The sequence below is a fragment of the Salarias fasciatus genome, chromosome 9, assembly GCF_902148845.1.
Source record: "Salarias fasciatus chromosome 9, fSalaFa1.1, whole genome shotgun sequence".
Classification (NCBI taxonomy): domain Eukaryota; kingdom Metazoa; phylum Chordata; class Actinopteri; order Blenniiformes; family Blenniidae; genus Salarias; species Salarias fasciatus.
The window spans coordinates 1,227,213-1,246,095 of NC_043753.1; the positions used below are offsets into that span (position 1 = coordinate 1,227,213).

The 18,883-nt window shown below is 55.0% G+C and overlaps 1 protein-coding gene across 1 annotated transcript; it reads right to left on the reverse strand.

Moving 5' to 3' along the window:
• Positions 1–1,360: 1,360 nt before the first annotated feature.
• On the reverse strand, positions 1,361–18,182 carry LOC115394064 (activin receptor type-2B-like). The gene is made up of 11 exons (XM_030099212.1): positions 17,924–18,182; positions 8,343–8,550; positions 4,730–4,836; positions 4,409–4,557; positions 3,994–4,137; positions 3,712–3,855; positions 2,998–3,146; positions 2,782–2,896; positions 2,435–2,573; positions 1,956–2,086; positions 1,361–1,826 (listed from the first exon to the last, which is right to left on the reverse strand). Exons 1-11 carry the CDS (start codon positions 17,973–17,975, stop codon positions 1,605–1,607), a joined length of 1,560 nt encoding a protein of 519 aa, XP_029955072.1. The 5' UTR covers positions 17,976–18,182; the 3' UTR covers positions 1,361–1,604.
• Between the last annotated feature and the right edge of the window lie 701 nt (positions 18,183–18,883).

Below are 18,883 nucleotides of genomic sequence, written 5' to 3' on the forward strand. Positions count from 1 at the left end.
CCACAAGCCCCGCCCCCTCCACAAGCCCCGCCACCCACACAGCGTGTTCTTGGCTACAGAACACATCAGTCAAATCGTCCACCTGCTTTTACTCCAAGTCTTAAATACACAGAACCATTTTGCAGGATTTTTACCTGCCAATACTCCAAAAGTAACTAAGTACAACAACTCAAAACTAGTTACTGTAATAAAATATCTGACCAACTTCCATCAAAACTAGACTACAAAAGCCTGAAGTCAAAGCATCGTGGCCGCACTGCTGGAGGTCAAAGGTCACAGAGACTCACTGCCCTCCAGGTGAACCACAGGTGAGCTGAGGTGATGAGGGGTCAGCAGGTCACTCACACCGACCCGGACCCGGACCTGGACCCGTCCCCGTCCCAGGTCTTGCACCGTTTGAGCTCAGGGAGCTGGCCGGACAGCGTCCTACGGCAGGTCTGACCCCGCCCCCTGAGGAGGCCCCGCCCATAGCAGAGGCCCCGCCCCCTGCACACCTGGATACCTGAGAAGTTTTATTTGCGAGCCAACCAAAATGCTGCGGTCGAGCTCAGTCAGCCAATCACATCTCTGCATGCAGGGTCACCGATCCCGTCTCAGACTGCCGGGACCGGAACTGGGACCAGGACCAGGACCAGGACTGGGGACTGGGACGGGGACTGGGATGGGACCAGGACCGGGACTGGATCCTGCTCCATCCAGCCCACTTCCTGTCGGTGTGGCGACGCAACCCGTTGGATCCGAAGTTGTGTGGCAAGTCGTCACCGAAGAACCGTAAAAAACAAAAACAATCACGAGTCCCAGAAAAGGTAGAAAACTGAAGCTCGCCGTGGAACAGCGTTCCTCCACGTTCTGCGGCGGCGGAATAAAAAAGTCCAACAGCGGTCGAAGAGACGGAACCGACGGAAGGAAGAGAACTGAGGTACCACAGGTAGAAGAGCATTCACTGAGTCGGAACCTGAACGCATCTCAGCACCTGCAAGAGGCGGGAGGAGTCCGAGCTGCGAGGAGAACCGGGGGAACCGGGAGGAATGGGGGGAACACTGGAGGAACCGGGGGGAACATAAATGATAAAAGAAAAAAAGTCAGGAAAAACTGGAAGAAAAATGTATAAATTGGAGGAAAACTGGGAAGGAATCGAAGGAAAATGAGAGAGAACCCTGGACAGAAACCAGGAAGTGGGAAAAACCAGGAAGTAGGAAGAAACCAGGAAGTGGGAAAAAACCAGGAAGTGGGAAGAACCAGGAAGTGGGAAGAAACCAGGAAGTGGGAAAAACCAGGAAGTGGGAAGAACCAGGAAGTGGGAAGAAACCAGGAAGTGGGAAAACCAGGAAGTGGGAAAAAAAACCAGGAAGTGGGAAAAAAAACCAGGAAGTGGGAAAAGGAGACGACTGCTGGTAGAATCTGTCTGGAAACATGAAGAAGAGGTCAAATAGCAGCTGCTTCACGTCTGCTCGTAAAAATCCTCTGAGAAGAGACGCGCGCACGTGTGTGTGTGTGTGTGTGTGTGTGTGTGTGTGTGTGTGTGTGTGTGTGTGTGTGTGTGTGTGTGTGTGTGTGTGTTTGGGTCTGGAGGCTCTGATCAGGTCCGTGTCCCGCCTCCCTGGTCACATGCTGGACTCTTTGGGCGGCAGGTCTACGTTGGTCACCATGGAAACGGAGGTGATGGTGGAGACCAGCAGGCCGCGGCGGTCCGAGGTGGGCGGGGCCACGGCGGCGGTGATCCGGCGCACCTGAGAGATCCTCTCCTCCACGCAGCCGGCCGACAGGCGGGCCTCGGCGTCGTGGTCCCAGCACTCCTCCACCGTCTCACAGATCTGAGCCAGACCCTGGACACACACACACACACACACACACACATCAGAGTAGGATACACACACACACACACACACACACACACACACACACACACACACACATCAGAGCACACACACACACACACACACACACACACTCACAGTGTGTTTGAGCCACAGGTCCTTGAAGGCCGGCCTCAGCTTCTTGTGCACCACCACCTCCTGCAGGTCCTCCAGGGTGGGGTGCTGACCCACCTCCTCCTCGAACGGCAGCATGTACTCATCCACGGGGCCTGGCAGCACACACACATCTCCACGTCAGTGTGTGCGGGTTTTCGTATGGTCGTGGGGACAAAATGTCCCCACAACATTGGAAAACCAGGCACAATGTCATTTGTGGGGACATTTCTTGGGTCCTAATGAGGGGAAACAGCGTTTTCTTGACCATGTTGTTGTTACTGAAAAAGTAAAAGTGCAAAAACTTTTCTTTGGGGCTAGGCTGTGTGGTGGTCTGGGTTAGGGTTAGGAGTTAGACATGAATGGGAGTCAACGGAAGGTCCCCACAAGAGTGGAAAACCCAACGTGTGTGTGTGTGTGTGTGTGTGTGTGTGTATGTGTGTGTGTGTGTGTGTGTGTGTTACCGTCTGCAGCCTTGCAGCGGGACACCAGCTCCCACAGCACCAGGCCCAGAGAGTACATGTCTATTCTGAGGAAGGAGTCTCTCTGGAAGTTGATGGCTCCTTCCAGGACCTCTGGAGCCATGTAACGCCTGGTCCCCACCTGCACACACACACACACACACACACACACACACACGTTCACACACGTCTACTCTGTGTCTCACTGTCTTATAAACGGAGGCTTTCTGTTTCATCTTGTTCGATGTGTGAAATGCTGTTTTGCTGTGTGTGTTTGATGTGTCGTCATTCTGTCCCGTATCAATAAAGTTTGATTGATCTGATCTGATCTGATCTGATTGGCCGCTCACCTGTCCATGTGTCTCTCCGGGAGGTTTTCCGGGCTCGAAGCAGACGGCCAGTCCGAAGTCTCCGATGACGGCGGTGAGGTCGGAGCGCAGCATGATGTTCTTGCTCTTCAGGTCCCTGGAAGGAGGAGCACAACTCTTCGTCATCATCGCCTTCCTCTTCCTCCTCCTCCTCCTCCTCCTCCTCGGCATCTCTGCCGTCAGTCGGCGTGGTCCAACCTGTGGGCGATGGCCGGTTTGTGTCCCTCTCCTTTGACCCGCGGGACGTCCTCGTGGAGGTAGGCCAGGCCGCACGCCATGGACTCGGCCACCTGGCACAGCTCGCACCAGCTGACCACGTTCCCCTTCAGGAAGTCGCACAGAGAACCCTGCAGACCCGAGGACGGACGGCGGGTTAGACACTGACCAGTCAGTAACTAGTCCAACAACCAGTCCAAGACCCAGTCAGTAACCAGGTGGTAACCATTTAGTAACCAGTCAGTATAACTAGTCCAAGAACCAGTCAGTAACTAGTCCGTAACTAGTCCAGGAACCAGTCAGTAACCAGTCAGTAACTAGTCCAGGAACCAGTCCGTAACTAGTCCAGGAACCAGTCAGTAACCAGTCAGTAACTAGTCCAGGAACCAGTCAGTAACTAGTCCAGGAACCAGTCAGTAACCAGTCAGTAACTAGTCCAGGAACCAGTCCGTAACTAGTCCAGGAACCAGTCCGTAACTAGTCCAGTAACTAGTCCAGTAACCAGTCAGTAACTAGTCCAGTAACCAGTCAGTAACTAGTCCAACAACCAGTCCAAGAACCAGTCAGTAACCAGTCCGTAACTAGTCCAGGAACCAGTCCGTAACTAGTCCAGTAACCAGTCAGTAACTAGTCCAGGAACCAGTCAGTAACCAGTCCAGTAACTAGTCCAGGAACCAGTCAGTAACTAGTCCTCACCCTCTCGTGGAACTCGGTGATGAGCCACAGCTCAGACTCCAGATGTGTCCCTCGTCTCTCGGCTCCAACGAACCTCAGGATGTTCTCGTGTCTCATTCCAGGAGTCAGGAAGACGTCCGTCTCATTCTGCCACGACTCCTTATTCTGGGGGGGGCAGGGGGGGGGTAGACGGTCAGCAGTCTGCTACACAGCACAGTCAGACATGTTGGGGAGTTCGGGGGTTTGGGGTTAGGGGGTCTGGGCCAGGGTCCAGACAGTTCGGCGGTTCAGGGAGACCCAGACCTGGAGGGGGAAGATCTTGACGGCCACGTATTCATTGAGCATCTGAGCCTTCCACACGCAGGCGAAGCGCCCCCTGGCTTTGACCTCCAGCAGCTGCAGGGGCTTGAGCCCCAGCAGGGGGGAGGTGGGGGGAGGGGCCGGGTCCTGGGGAGGGACACAAAGAAAACATGTTATCCAGCCTTGGAGTCTAGGACCGGGACCGTAGGACCGGGACCGGGACCAGGATCAGTGTCAGTGTGTGTGTGTTTAATTAATGCTGTGCTGCTGGCATGAAGTACCAGCAGAGCACCACCAGAGGGCGCCTCTGCACTGTTTCCCCTCAGTTTGGGCTGTCTGGGGTTGTGTGTGTGTGTGTGTGTGTGTGTGTGTGTGTGTGTGTGTGTGTGTGTGTGTGTGTGTGTGTGCTCCTCTGCACCTCGCTCAGGTCCACGTGTCCGTACGGCGGCTTGCGGTGGCGGTACAGCCACACGGCGGTCAGCAGAGCCAGGCTCAGCACGGCGACGGGCAGCAGGCAGGACACCAGCACGTTCAGCACGCCCACGCCAGGGGGCGGAGCCTTCATCACTGACAACCAATCAACAGACAGACGGGGTGAGCAGACAGCGGCAGTCTCGAGTGATCCTCATACACACACTCAACACACACACATCATACACTACCATTCGGCATTCTGTACACAACTGTGTACAGTACACACAAGTCAGGATCACAGGGTCGGAGGACGGGGGTTACTCACGTGGCACGGTGGCGTCGGGCAGGTGTGTGAATCTCTCGTTACAGAAGTTTCCTTCACAGCAGCAGAAAAACACCTGAGGACTTTCCTCTGTGGCCACACACTCCTGTCTGCAACGCAACAACACAACAACACCACAACAGGTCAACCGTCTGCAACACAACAACTCAGCTTTATTTCTAAAGTGCCGATTACAGCGCAGTCATCTCAGACCCTTCAGCAGAGCAGACCGTCAGGTCCCGGGTCTGGAAACACCACCTGTCAGCTCCGCCCACACTGGGTCCACAGTCAGAGACAACCTGTCCCCCGGCGCTGAAGTCAACCAGCACACCGGGAAGGCTGTAGCTACACTCTGTCGGCTCGCTACACGTCTGGGGAAAACCCGAGCTGACGACCACGAGCGAGACGGCGGCGAGAACGCCTCCACCAGCAGGAGCAGCTCCGCCTCCGCCGGGTCCTCGACACCAGGTGGACAGACAAGGCGTCAAACGCAGAGTCCTCCCACTGCCGGCGTCCCACAACTTAACGCTGCTCAGACTGCGAACGCTGCGCCGGACAGAAGACGGACGAATCCCTAAAGACGTCTTGTCTGCTGAGCTGGCGTCTGGGACAAGACCTGCTGGACGACAAGCTGCGCTACGAGGACGTCTGCAAGCGAGACAGGAAGGCTCTGGACATCACTGAGAGCTGGCAGAGGACACCTGGAGACAACCCGGCAACCGCTCACACCTGGAGACAACCCGGCAACCGCTCACACCTGGAGACAACCGCTCACACCTGGAGACAACCCGGCAACCGCTCACACCCGGAGACAAACTGGCAACCGCTCACACCCGGAGACAACCTGGCAACCACTCACACCCGGAGACAACCTGGCATCCGCTCACACCCGGAGACAACCGCTCACACCCGGAGACAACCATTCACACCCGGAGACAACCTGGCAACCGCTCACACCTGGAGACAACCGCTCACACCTGGAGACAACCAGGCAACCGCTCACACCTGGAGACAACCCGGCAACCGCTCACATCCGGAGACAACCGCTCACACCTGGAGACAACCGCTCACACCCAGAGACAACCTGGCAACCGCTCACACCCGGAGACAACCTGGCAACCGCTCACACCTGGAGACAACTGCTCACACCCGGAGACAACCGCTCACACCTGGAGACAACCGCTCACACCCGGAGACAACTGCTTACACCCGGAGACAACCGCTCACACCTGGAGACAACTGCTCACACCCGGAGACAACCGCTCACACCCGGAGACAACCGCTCACACCCGGAGACAACTGCTTACACCCGGAGACAACCGCTCACACTCGGAGACAACCGCTCACACCCGGAGACAACCGCTCACACTCGGAGACAACCGCTCACACCCGGAGACAACTGCTTACACCCAGAGACAACCTGGCAACCGCCCACACCCGGAGACAACCTGGCAACCGCTCACACCTGGAGACAACTGCTCACACCCGGAGACAACCTGGCAACCGCTCACACCTGGAGACAACCGCTCACACCCGGAGACAACCGCTCACACTCGGAGACAACTGCTTACACCCGGAGACAACCGCTCACACCTGGAGACAACCGCTCACACCCGGAGACAACTGCTTACACCCGGAGACAACCGCTCACACCTGGAGACAACCGCTCACACCCGGAGACAACTGCTTACACCCGGAGACAACCGCTCACACCTGGAGACAACCGCTCACACCCGGAGACAACCGCTCACACCCGGAGACAACCGCTCACACCTGGAGACAACCCAACGGCCGCTCACACCTGGACCCGCTGTGGCAGACTGTCTCCCGGTTCGGTCTCACCAGTCACACCCGAAGCGGTTCCAGCCGCCGTCCTAAAGCAGCGTCCAACTAGGACACATCATCCAGAGCTGGACAGCGACTGACGGAGGACTGCCTATCAGAAACCGTCTGCGCCCACCGAGTCCAGACTGTCTTGTCACATCAATGGATCAACAACACAACAACAAGTCAACTGCCCGAAACACAACAACACAACAGGATAACTATCAGGAACACAACAACAACAGGTTCTGGTGGTATAAAGGATCCAGCCTCGGACCGGGTGGAGAACCTGAACCAGTCTCCAGTCCCACTGCTGGACCAGGTCTTGATTGGAACCGGTCAGAGAATTTCAGTCTTATTTGTAAACCTGGCGGCACGGTGGAGCAGTGACTAGCGCTCTCGTCTCACAGCAAGACGGTCCTGGGTTCAAATGGGCTCGGGGCGTCTCTGTGTGGAGTTTGCATGTTCTCTCTCTCCATGTGTGCCCGGGTTCGCTCCGGGTTCTCCGGTCTCCACCGTCCAAAGACACATCAGGTATCTGGTGACCCTGAGCCGGCCCCCGGCGAGAGCGTGATGCTCGTCTGTCTCTGTGGCAGCCCCGAGACACACCGGGACACACCGGGACACACCGGGACACACCAAGAAACACCGAGACACACCGGGACACACCGGGACACACCGAGATACACCGAGACACACCGGGACACACCGAGACACACCGAGACGCACCGGGACACACCGGGACACACCAAGAAACACCGAGACACACCGGGACACACCGGGACACACCGGGACACACCGGGACACACCGAGATACACCGAGACACACCGGGACACACCGGGACACACCAAGAAACACCGAGACACACCGGGACACACCGGGACACACCACAGAAGTGGAGTTTCGATCCGTGAAGCGGAGAACTCAGGGCAGAACCACTGGCAGTAAATACAACGGATGGAGCTTTGGCGGCGTCCCCCACAGTGTTCTCATTGGCTGTATATAAAGGTGGGCGGAGCTAATGTGACGTCCCCCACAACATTCTGAAGCGTCCAGCAGGACGTCTCCGTACTGGACTCTAAAAACCAGATGTAATGTCACTGGTCCAGCCTGTCACAGAGGAGGAGCTGTGATTGGCTGATTGATGCTGAACTTTAAAGCTAGGGTTGGCGATCTTGGAAAACTAGCGTTAGCATGTAGCATCTCCGCCTAGCTAGCTCCACCCAGCTCCCACCCCATTGGAGGAGCTCCCGTTGGCAGCGGAGACGTTCGTGGCGCGTGCGACGCGCGCGGCACTTCCGCGTCCAGTGCGTCCCTGGCGTAACCTGTCCTCAGCGCTTCGTTTCTTCGTTTTTCTTTATTTGCACTACACCAAGTTATGGCGCACTGAACGGTGAGTGAACCCCCAAACATTCGTCTCCGCCATTCTGCAACGACGCTCCGTCCTTCTATGCGTGCACTGAACCAGGGTCAGTGCACGCGTACATGTACGCACAGGGTGCAGGTCGAACGGCGAAGGGATTTGATTGGTTTAAGAAAAGGTGTCCCCTCAAGACTATTGGTTGCTGTTTGTCCCGTTTTCCTCCTGCTGTAGATAGCGGATATTTTCCAAACTACTTCAAAAACACGCTATGAATCGCTTCCCATCAGGTCATTAAGATCATTTTAACCAGTATTTAAAAAAATGTATCTCATTCAAATCGCCAACCCGAGCTTTAACTCCTGAAATCAAATCAGCAGATGATTGATGTGACAATCAGAGTGTGTGTGTGTGTGTGTGTGTGTGTGTACCGGTCGTAGCAGTTGTAGTCGTCCAGCCAGCAGCCCTTCTTCACCAGCTCCACCGTCCCGGAGCTGTTCCTCCAGGAGGCGTAGCAGTGGGACCGTTTGTCCGTCTCGTCCTCGCAGCGCTCCACGCCGCTCCGGTTCGTCTTCTCCAGCTCGAAGTTCACGTTGTAGTACACACACTCCCTGGTGTCCGCCTCCGCCCGGCGCAGGCCTGCACACACACACACACACACACACACACACACACACACACACACACACACACACACACACACACACACACAGAGTTTGAAGTCAAGCGTTCTGTTCTGGTTTGGTGGAACAGGCCTGATGGACCCTCCACACTGAGTCTACATCCAGTCCTGAACCAGTTCAGAACCAGACCTGAACCAGACCTGAACCAATCCTGATCCAGTACAAAACCAGTCCAGAACCACATCTGAACTATTTCAGAACCAGACCTGATCCAGCCCTGAACCAGTTCTGGTCCAGTTTAGAACTGCTTGATGGTTCTCATGTTTCATGGACATCCCATAGGACCACCAGGAGGCGGTGTTGGGTCCAGAGCAGCCCACCCACCACCACCCTGAGAACTCCTCCACCCACACCACCACCCTGAGAACTCCTCCACCCACACCACCACCCTGAGAACTCCTCCACCCACCCTGAGCTCAACGTCGTCTTTCAGAAACACCTGCGCTCTGACTACGTGTGGACGGAGAAAGCTCTGTCCCTGGTCCTGGTCCTGTCCCTGCTCCTGATGCAGCTCCAGGTCCAGGTCCAGGTCCAGGTCCTGGTCCTGTCCCTGCTCCTGATGCAGCTCCAGGTCCAGGTCCAGGTCCTGGTCCTGTCCCTGCTCCTGATGCAGCTCCAGGTCCAGGTCCAGGTCCAGGTCCTGGTCCTGTCCCTGCTCCTGATGCAGCTCCAGGTCCAGGTCCAGGTCCTGGTCCTGTCCCTGCTCCTGATGCAGCTCCAGCTCCAGGTCCAGGTCCTGGTCCTGTCCCTGCTCCTGATGCAGCTCCAGGTCCAGGTCCAGGTCCAGGTCCAGGTCCTGGTCCAGGTCCTGGTCCTGGTCCTGGTCCCTGTCCTGCTCTTCATGCTCAGTATAAAACCAAACAGCACCAATTAGTGGACCAACATGGAAACTCTATGGTTTTCAGTGTTTTTGCTGTTGCCGTGGAAACAGACGTCATTTTTAAGGGAGAACTATGCAAGACTTGCTTTCGCGCTCCCCCTACTGGTCTCCTGTGAAAGTTCACCCCCACCCCCCACCGCCCCGCGTGCAGAGAGCGTCCCACTCCCTTTTCCTTTATTTTCCGCTCGTTAGACAAAGTTTTTTTCTGTCTTTTTGGTTCTGCCATCCGTGAGCACCTCAGGGTGGCGTTGTTAACGCTAGCGAGGGTTCCATGTTTGTTTTACGTGCTTTTGTTAAATCTTCGGCAGCAGCAGTTCCTCGCGTTGCCCGGGAACTTCCTCCGGTAGACGTGCCCGCCTCGCACACTCAAACTTATCGGAAAACAAACACACTCAGACCTGCTGCTTTCAGCTCAGTGCTGCGAACTCACTGCGCTCACTTCTACCAGAGGAGGCGCCACTCCTCTTTATTTTTCAGTTACCAAACGGAAATTAGAACCAATCAACACATCATGCAAAGATCATCTATTGCAACACAATGACAGATGTCGCACTCCAACAACGTTTATCGTTGTAATCCCGTACGAGCGCCGTAAAGCAGGTTTGTTCTCTCAGATGTCGTCGGGTCGCTCCTCTGAAAGTAAGCGCTGTTTTCAGGACCCCGGGGGGAGTGGAGGGACCGGCGAATCACCGGGACAAGTCTTTGTTGCCCCCACAGGGATTCTGAAACACATTTATTGAGGTAAAGAAGTTGCACAGTTCTGCTTTAAAATGTGTAAAAATGAAACAAAACCCTCAAACCGAGTTCTGCCGTTAAAACGGGTGTCTGGAGGGAGGTGGGCGGAGTCACTGGGCGGAGGTCGCTCCTGGAGCCATCTACCGCTCCATCCACAACCTCAGTGAGCTGGCTGTGACTACTGGCTACTGGTCACTGGTTAGTGGCTACTGGTTAATAATAATAATAATAATCATGAATTTTATTTATCATGCACTTTACATTTGTGAAACAAATCTCAAAGTGCTACAGTGGAGTTTAAAAACAACAGTGACAATTAAAAGTAACAGATACAGGCTAAATCAATAAAACACTCATACTTTTACACATCATAAATACAACAGGGAACAAGTAAAATCATTCAAAAGCTTTCATAAACAAAAACGTTTTCAAGCGAGATTTAAATGAGTCCACCGACTGTGGCGCCCTCAGGTGGGCAGGCAGGGTGCTGCAGCCTGAAAAGCCCTGTCCCCCATAGAGCACAGCCTGGTTTTGGGACCTTCAGCAGATTGTGTCGGCGGAGCGGAGGCGTCTGGTCGGGTCGTGTGGGGAGAGAAGTTCTTTTAGGCACACTGCTGCACTACCGTAGACAGCCTGATGGGTCAGGAGGCAGAGTTTGTATTCCAGCCTGAACCTTACCGGGAGCCAGTGACGGTTATGGAGAATGGGGGTGATATGGTGTCGTTTTGGCACCCTCATCAGGATCCTGGCAGCACAGTTCTGGATCGACTGAAGCCGCTGTAGGCTTCTTCCAGAGATCCCGATGAGGAGTGCATTGCAGTAGTCCAGCCTGGAGGAGACAAAAGCATGGACCAGCTTCTCAGCAGCGGGGAGGGAGAGGGAGGGGCGTGGTTTGGAGATGTGTTGGATATGGAGGTCAAAGGAGAGGTGGGGTCAAAGCGGACACCCAGGTTGGTAACGGCAGTTGTTGGGTTGATTTTGTGGCCGGCAAATGATAGGACTGTGGAAGGGGAGGACTTCAGTTGGTGTGGGGTTCCAATTAATAGAAATTCAGTTTTGGAGCTGTTGAGCTGGAGAAAACTGTCACTGATCCATGCTTTAGTCTCCTCCAGGCAGGCAGTGAGTGATTGGATAGAGAGGGAGGAGGTCCGGTCCAGCCTGACACAGAGCTGAGTATCATCAGCATAGCAATGGTAGGAGACTCCATGCCTGCTGATGATGTGGCCCGAAGGGGGCATGTAGATGGAGAACAGGCTGGGCCCCAGCACTGACCCCTGGGGATCCCCACAGGTGACAGCGTGGGACCTCGGCCTGGCTTCCCCAAGGGCCACATACTCAGCCCTACCAGTCAGGTAGGACCGGAACCACTGGAGCGCTGTATCTGAAAGACCAATGAAATGCTGGCGTCTGTGGAGGAGGATGGAGGATGGAGGATGGAGGATGGAGGATGGAGGACGGAGGATGGAGGACGGAGGATGGAGGATGGAGTGGTCGACAGTGCCAGGACTAACAGGAGTGATGGAGAGCCCTGGTCAGAGGCCACCAGCAAATCGTTGGTGACCCTGAGCAGAGCTGTCTCAGGGCTGTGAGCTGAACGGAAGCCGGATTGGAATTTGTCGTACGGATGGGAGGACTGGAGGTGTGTGTGAATTTGAGAGGAGACTACCTTTTCAATGATTTTTGACAGGAAGGGAAGATTGGAAATGGGCCGGTAATTTGATGTTTCTTTCAGGGTCAAGGGAAGGTTTTTTGAGAAGAACTTTAATTACTGCAGTTTTCAATGACTGTGGCAGGTGACCGTGTTGCAGGGAGTGACTGATGATAGTTGTGATTAGGGGGCTCAGTGTGGAAACATGGGATTTGATCAGGGATGAGGGAAGTGGATCCAGGTGACAGGTGGAGGGCTTCATCTTGCGGAGGACGTCCTCCACCCGTCTGTCTGTAACAGGGGAAAAATGGGAACATTTGGAAGCTGGAGTGGCAGAGTGGACCGAATGTTGTCAGTCTTGGATATGAATGTATCCAAAATGCGTCGCATTGTTCGTTATTGTTTGTTCTTTGTGTACGTGGTTGTGGTGCGAGAAGTTTGTTTACAGTTTTAAACAGCTGTTTAGAGTTTCCCGGGTTGTTGTTAATGATGTTTGAGTAGTATTCAGAGCGGGCGAGACTGAGGGCTTTGGAATATGATTTTTGGTGTTGTCCGTAAGTTTGTTCATGGACTGTTAAACCTGAGGCTTTAACCCGCCTCTGGAGGACCCTCCCAGCCGCCTTCTGTCTGCGCCGGGCACCAGCGCCCCACGGAGCCGGTCTGGTGAAAGTCACGGTCCGAGTCTTCAGTGGGGCGTGGGTGTCAAGGACCAGCTGTGGTCCAGTGTTGTAATGGTCCACAAGGGCGTCTGGGGAGGAGTGGTGGGCAGTCTGGGTGAGGTTATGGTTACTGTTTACTGGCTACTGGTTATGGTTAGTGGCTACTGGTTAGTGGCTACTGGTTAAAGCTGGGGTTGGCGATCTTGGAAAACTAGCGTTAGCATGTAGCATCTCCCCAAGGCTCCGCCTAGCTCCGCCCAGCTCCCACCCCATTGGAGGAGCTCCCGTTGGGAGCGGAGACGCGGAGACGTTCGCGGTGCGCGCGGCACTTCCGCGTCCAGTGCGTTCCTGGCGTAACCTGTCCTCAGCGCTTCGTTTCTTGGTTTTTCTTTATTTGCACTACGCCAAGGTATGGCGCACTGAACGGTGAGTGAACCCCCAAACATTCGTCTCCGCCGTTCTGCTACGATGCTCCGTCCTTCTGCGCGCACTGAGCCAGGGTCAGTGCACGCTATTGACATGTACGCGCAGGGGGCAGGTCGAACGGCGAAGGGATTTGATTGGTTTAAAAAAAGGTGTCCCCTCAAGACTATTGGTTGCTGTTTGTCCCGTTTTCCTCCTGCTGTAGATGGCGGATATTTTCCAAACTACTTTAAAAACACACTATGAATCGCTTCCCATCAGGTCATAAAGATCATTTTAACCAGTATTTAAAAAACTGTATCTCATTCAGATCGCCAACCCTAGCCTTAAGGTTACTGGTTAGTGGTTATGGTTACTGATTATGGTTACTGGTTAAGGTTACTGGTTACTGGCTAGTAGGGTTGGGCGGTTTCCAAATTTTGATACCGTCATACCGTCTCCACATTTCGCCCCGGTATCCGGTATTACCGTGACTAATTAAATAAATACAACTCAAGGCTCAGACGGCATCAGCAGACTGCTGGCTGGTCCCCACACCGTTCAGAACTGAAGACCAAACACTGATAATGAAACAGCAACATAATGTGCAAAATATTAACAACTCTTATCAGCAACAGCTTAAAAAGTGCAAATACAACAAACAATTAGCATAACCATCCAGAACAGTTTTTGTGCAGAATGCACCGCGCAGAACAATTAAATTCAGTCACCTTCGTATTGCACAATTTACAAATTGCCGGCTCTCCCTTCTCGTTAGCTCAGAACCCGAAATACTGCCGGTCCGCTGCAGTCCTGGTCTGCTTTGGGACCAGGTCACTGCGTGACTCGCCACCTTTCTCCGGCTCTCTCTCTCTCTCTCTGCCTCTCTCTCCCGCTCTCTCACATGATGACGTCATGTTCATAAACTTCATCAAAAGTCTCCAAAATTAAACTACTGTGGAAGTAAAACTGAACATTCAACCATATAAAAGTGCTGCTGGACAAAGAATCATTTTAGACATTGAATAAATTACATTTTATATTTAATCCTTATCTTCTGTATAAGTGCATTGCCGTTTTCTTCATTGACGGTATTGAAACTGATGCCGCTGCTTTTGAAAGACACCGCCGGTATCCTGATTACCTTATTACCGCCCAGAACTACTGGTTACTGGTTACTGGTTACTGGTTACTGGTTACTGGTTCGTGCCACTAGTCTGAAAGTGACCCAGCCAAAGGGAAAACCGTGGGAACGGGACTCGGACTCTCCACCTTCGCCGCCAGCTTGCATGACGACGGCTAACATTAGCTCGCTGCTGAGCGGCCCCGGGGGGGGGCCCCGGCGGGGGCCCCGGCGGTGGATCTCCTGTCCTCGCTCGGGTCCCCGGACCACTGCACGGTCACAGACCACGGGCAGCACCGGGAACCTCCAGAACCTCCGGATGGACAGGACTCGGGACGGAGCGGCGTCCAGCCTCCGGGACGGACACATGATGGAGCTCCATCACCTGCACCTCCACGGCGCCCGCGGGTCCAGGTTGGAGGTTCAGTCCTGCCAACGTTCCACCGGGCCTGCTGTGGTCTGGTGGCGAGAACCCGGCCCTCCGTGGTGTCAGGGTGAGCCGTCCTCCCGTCTCCACCGGCCGGCAGAGAACCGAACGGCATGCTGGGAGAACGCCGTCTTCAGCTCACTGGAACATTTGTGAACAAGTCCTGAGAGGATGAGGAGGATCCGCCCGCCGGCCTGCTTACCGACCCGCACGGCGACCCGCGTTCCCATGACCTCTGACCCCGAAGCAGATGTGAGAGCGACAGCTGCAGGAGCGTGAGAACACACACACACATTTACATGTCTATACGGCGTGTGTGTGACGGAGCGCCACCTCTGACCTCCAGGGTCTGCCCGTCTCACACACACACACACACACACACACACACACACACACAGGCATCTGCTAGACTTGATCATGTGTGTGCATGTGTTAGTGAGATCACAGGGTGACTTATGAAATGCAAAGTCATGGGAACGCCTCTCTCTCTCTCTCTCTCTCTCTCTCTCTCTCTCTGTCTCTCTCTCTCTAACACACACACACACACACACACACACAGCAGTGTGTGGCAGTGAAACGCTCGTGCGCTCCACGCCAGGCGCTCCGTCCCCCGGCAGCAGTCTGGGGTTTCAGTGCCTTGCTCAAGGACACCGGCACGTGGACCGACGGGAAATCGAACCTGCAACTTTCCAAATGGGAGACGAGCAACCGAGCCCCGGTCCAGACAACATCTGCCCCATCAGACGGGGCGGACCCTTTACTGCCCCCAAACACACACACACACACACACACACACTGCCAGGGCCCCTGGGAGCCGTCGCTGAAAGCACGGCGAGGACCCCCATCTGCCACACAGCACAGCGAAGCTCCGCCCCCTGCGCTCTCATTGGCCCGTTTGAACCTGAGCTGGAATCATCTGAGCTCCTGGAGCTGCTGCAGCCAGTCCACCTCCACCTCCCCCTCCTCCTCCTCCGACTCCATGTAGATGGCAGGAACTCTGGTCCCGGTCCGTGTTCTCCTGGTCCTGGTCCATGTTCTCCTGGTCCTGGTCCATGTTCTCCTGGTCCCAGTCTGTGTTCTCCTGGTCCTGGTCTGTGTTCTCCTGGTCCTGGTCCATGTTCTCCCATAGTTCATGTTCTAGTATCTTGTTCTTCATGTTTTCATGATCAAAACAAACCAGTGTCCGAACATGAAAACTCCGTGGTTCTCAGTGTTTCTGCTGTTGCCGTGGAAACCAGAAAGTTTCAGACCCTTCTGAAACCAGGCGATGAAGCATCGTCATGGAAACGATCCGACGAAGCCCCGAGACCTGAACCCAGTCTGGACTGCTCCAGGAGGAGAAGCCAAGCCCCCCACTCCCATCAGACAGCCCCACCCCCTCCATCAGACAGCCCCACCCCCTCCATCAGACAGCCCCCCCCCCGCCGACCCCCCGACCCGGGGTCATTCATCTTAAAGTGACAAAAAAGAAAACAAAACACGTGCTGCTCCTTTGAATCCAGTCTGAGAGCTGAAAGACCCCCAACCCCCCCAGACCCCCCGAGTCCCCCCTCCACCACCCCCACCCCCACCCCCACCCCCACCCCCAGCCTGAAGGGGGGCTCCTGGTCACCAACACTCCATAAACAACAACAAGCTGTGGGTCATTTCTGTGAGCTGCAGGCAAAGAACCGACTTATGGGAATTAACTAGTAGTGACTGGAATAAAACAGTAACTAGTTACTGGAATTGACTACTAACTAGTTGCTTGGTGGAGCAGCTACTGCGTACTGCTGTTCATTGCTAACTATGAATGCTGGGTAATTGATGAAGGGTGACTGAGTACATGACGGAGTTTCTTCTCTGAATCAATCCTGGAATAATCAGGTGATGAAGATCAAAGGACCAGTTACTGAGTTACTTACTCAGTTACATTCCTTTTACTGGTCAGTCTGAATAATATTCACGTCTGTATCCCAGAGTTACCATGAGCTGAGCTGTCAAAGGAGGAAGATGCTCTATAATCTGATGCTAGAGGAGGAAGATGCTCTATAATCTGGGGTCAGAGGAGGAAGATGCTCTATAATCTGGCGTCAGAGGAGGAAGATGCTCTATAATCTGGTGTCAGAGGAGGAAGATGCTCTATAATCTGGTGTCAGAAGAGGAAGATGCTCTATAATCTGGCGTCAGAGGAGGAAGATGCTCTATAATCTGGTGTCAGAGGAGGAAGATGCTCTATAATCTGGTGTCAGAGGAGGAAGATGCTCTATAATCTGGCGTCAGAGGAGGAAGATGCTCTATAATCTGGTGTCAGAGGAGGAAGATGCTCTATAATCTGGGGTCAGAGGAGGAAGATGCTCTATAATCTGGGGTCAGAGGAGGAAGATGCTCTATAATCTGATGCTAGAGGAGGAAGATGCTCTATAATCTGGGGTCAGAGGAGGAAGATGCTCTATAATCTGATGCTAGAGGAGGAAGATGCTCTATAATCTGATGCTAGAGGAGGAAGATGCTCTATAATCTGGGGTCAGAGGAGGAAGATGCTCTATAATCTGGGGTCAGAGGAGGAAGATGCTCTATAATCTGGGGTCAGAGGAGGAAGATGCTCTATAATCTGGGGTCAGAGGAGGAAGATGCTCTATAATCTGGGGTCAGAGGAGGAAGATGCTCTATAATCTGGGGTCAGAGGAGGAAGATGCTCTATACTCAGCAGGAGGATGACAGAAGCGGTTTCCCTGGAAACGGGGCACTTTCAGACCCGGTGTACGCGCGTGCTGCAGAGCTGCAGCTTCACGTGCATCAGCACGCGGACGCCGCCTCCAGCTCCGTAGTATTTGACCAGCGCGCGCGCGAGCACGCACGCACGCACGCCCCCACTCGCTACTACGAAGCTCCATTCATCCACCCGTCGCGCGTTGTAGTAAAGACGCGCGTGCACGAGGTGGCTGTGTGTGCGTGGAGAAACCGCGTGTCACCGGGTTCGGACGGGCGCGCGCGGCGCTGCCGCTCCGGTATCGATCCGCCTGCATGCCTCAGCACACAATGGAACGGCAGCATGCGCACGTGCACGCACATACACACACAAACACACACAGGCACGCGGGTACGGCTGCAGCCGAGCGCGTCTGACCGGGGAGAGGTGGTGGACCGGCTGGGACCCGCAGGAACCCGCAGGGACCCGCAGGCACGGCGGCACCGCAGACTCGGAGCGCGCGGTGCGAAATGAGGACAGCACATCCAGGAATCCTCAGCCCACCTCACCGCAGCGCCCGCACGCGCAGCCCGCACAGCCCGCAACGCCGCTGTCAGCCCCGCCGCACATCGTTCCTGCGGGATGACTCCACTCCCGCCGCGATCCGCCACGCAGCCAAACCCGCAGCGTGCCCCACTCCCGGTCCTGGTCCCGCTCCTAGTCCCGCTCCCGATCCCGCTCCCGGTCCCGGTCCCGATCCCGGTGCGGGTTCTGCGGTTCTTACCTGCACATAAAGTTCCCAGCAGAAGTGCCCCGCCGATCCCGCACGGCCTCATGCTCCCTCTCGGCTGCGGGCCTCCGGACCCTCCGCCAGCATCGACAGATCCCGGAGCGGGGCGCCGCGTGAACCCGGGACCCGCAGCCAGGCCCGGACAGTCCGGTTCCGGAGCCCCGCGGCGCGGCCCCGCTTCAGCCCGGGCTCGGTGGAGGTCCGGCCCGCAGGACGCTCCCGCAGCGGCCGCAACAAGAGCACAACGATCCCGCAGAGCCGCGTCCTCCGGCCCCCGCCCTCTCCCGCGCCGTGTCCTCTCTCCCCCTCTGGTCCGGGGCTGCTGGGGACACGAGCGCAGCCGGAAGTGAGGCGCGACCAGCGGCGGCCTTCACAATAAAAGCCCCTGTGGATGTGCACTGGGGGAAAGGGGAGTCATAGGCGTGCGTGCGTGTGCGCATACACGCATAGCTGTCAGGGCGACTCTTAATCTGGAAAAAACTTTTCAAAGGATCATCATCTCTGCCGATCAATCACTCATCAATACCTGCCTCCACAGCAGCCAATCAGCTGTCAGTCAGGAAGAGACGTAGTAGAGCGGGAGGCCTCACCTGTCACCAAAGAAATGCTAAAATTAGGTTTTATTCTAATTTAATGTCATTTAATATATTCATTTATTTTGGTGAAAGTTTTTTTTTATCACATTAAAGCAACACTAAGGAACTTTCAGTTTTGGTTGATTTTGGCGGCGCCAGTGGACAAAGCGGTAGAGTTTTGCCTGAAGGAATACCACAGTTCCCATGAGGCCTAGCAAGTGACGTCGTAAATTGCTGCTCCCGGTGGCGTGCTGTCGGACCGAACTGGCCTTCATTTGTTTCCAGTGGCTGTGTGAAGGACGGATAGCGACGAGGTCATGAATCTAACGGTGGCTAAACAATGTTCTATCATGATGTGTCGCATGCCGTAAAGCAGTCC

Excerpts from the sequence above, each read along its gene's own strand:
- LOC115394064 (XM_030099212.1), bottom strand. The coding sequence starts at position 17,975 with ATGAGGCCGTGCGGGATCGGCGGGGCACTTCTGCTGGGAACTTTATGT. Across the intron at positions 4,558-4,729 it reads GCCCGACGCCACCGTGCCAC|TGATGAAGGCTCCGCCCCCT; the intron begins GTGAGTAACCCC and ends ATTGGTTGTCAG. Across the intron at positions 2,087-2,434 it reads CCGCTGCAAGGCTGCAGACG|GCCCCGTGGATGAGTACATG; the intron begins GTAACACACACA and ends GTGTGCTGCCAG.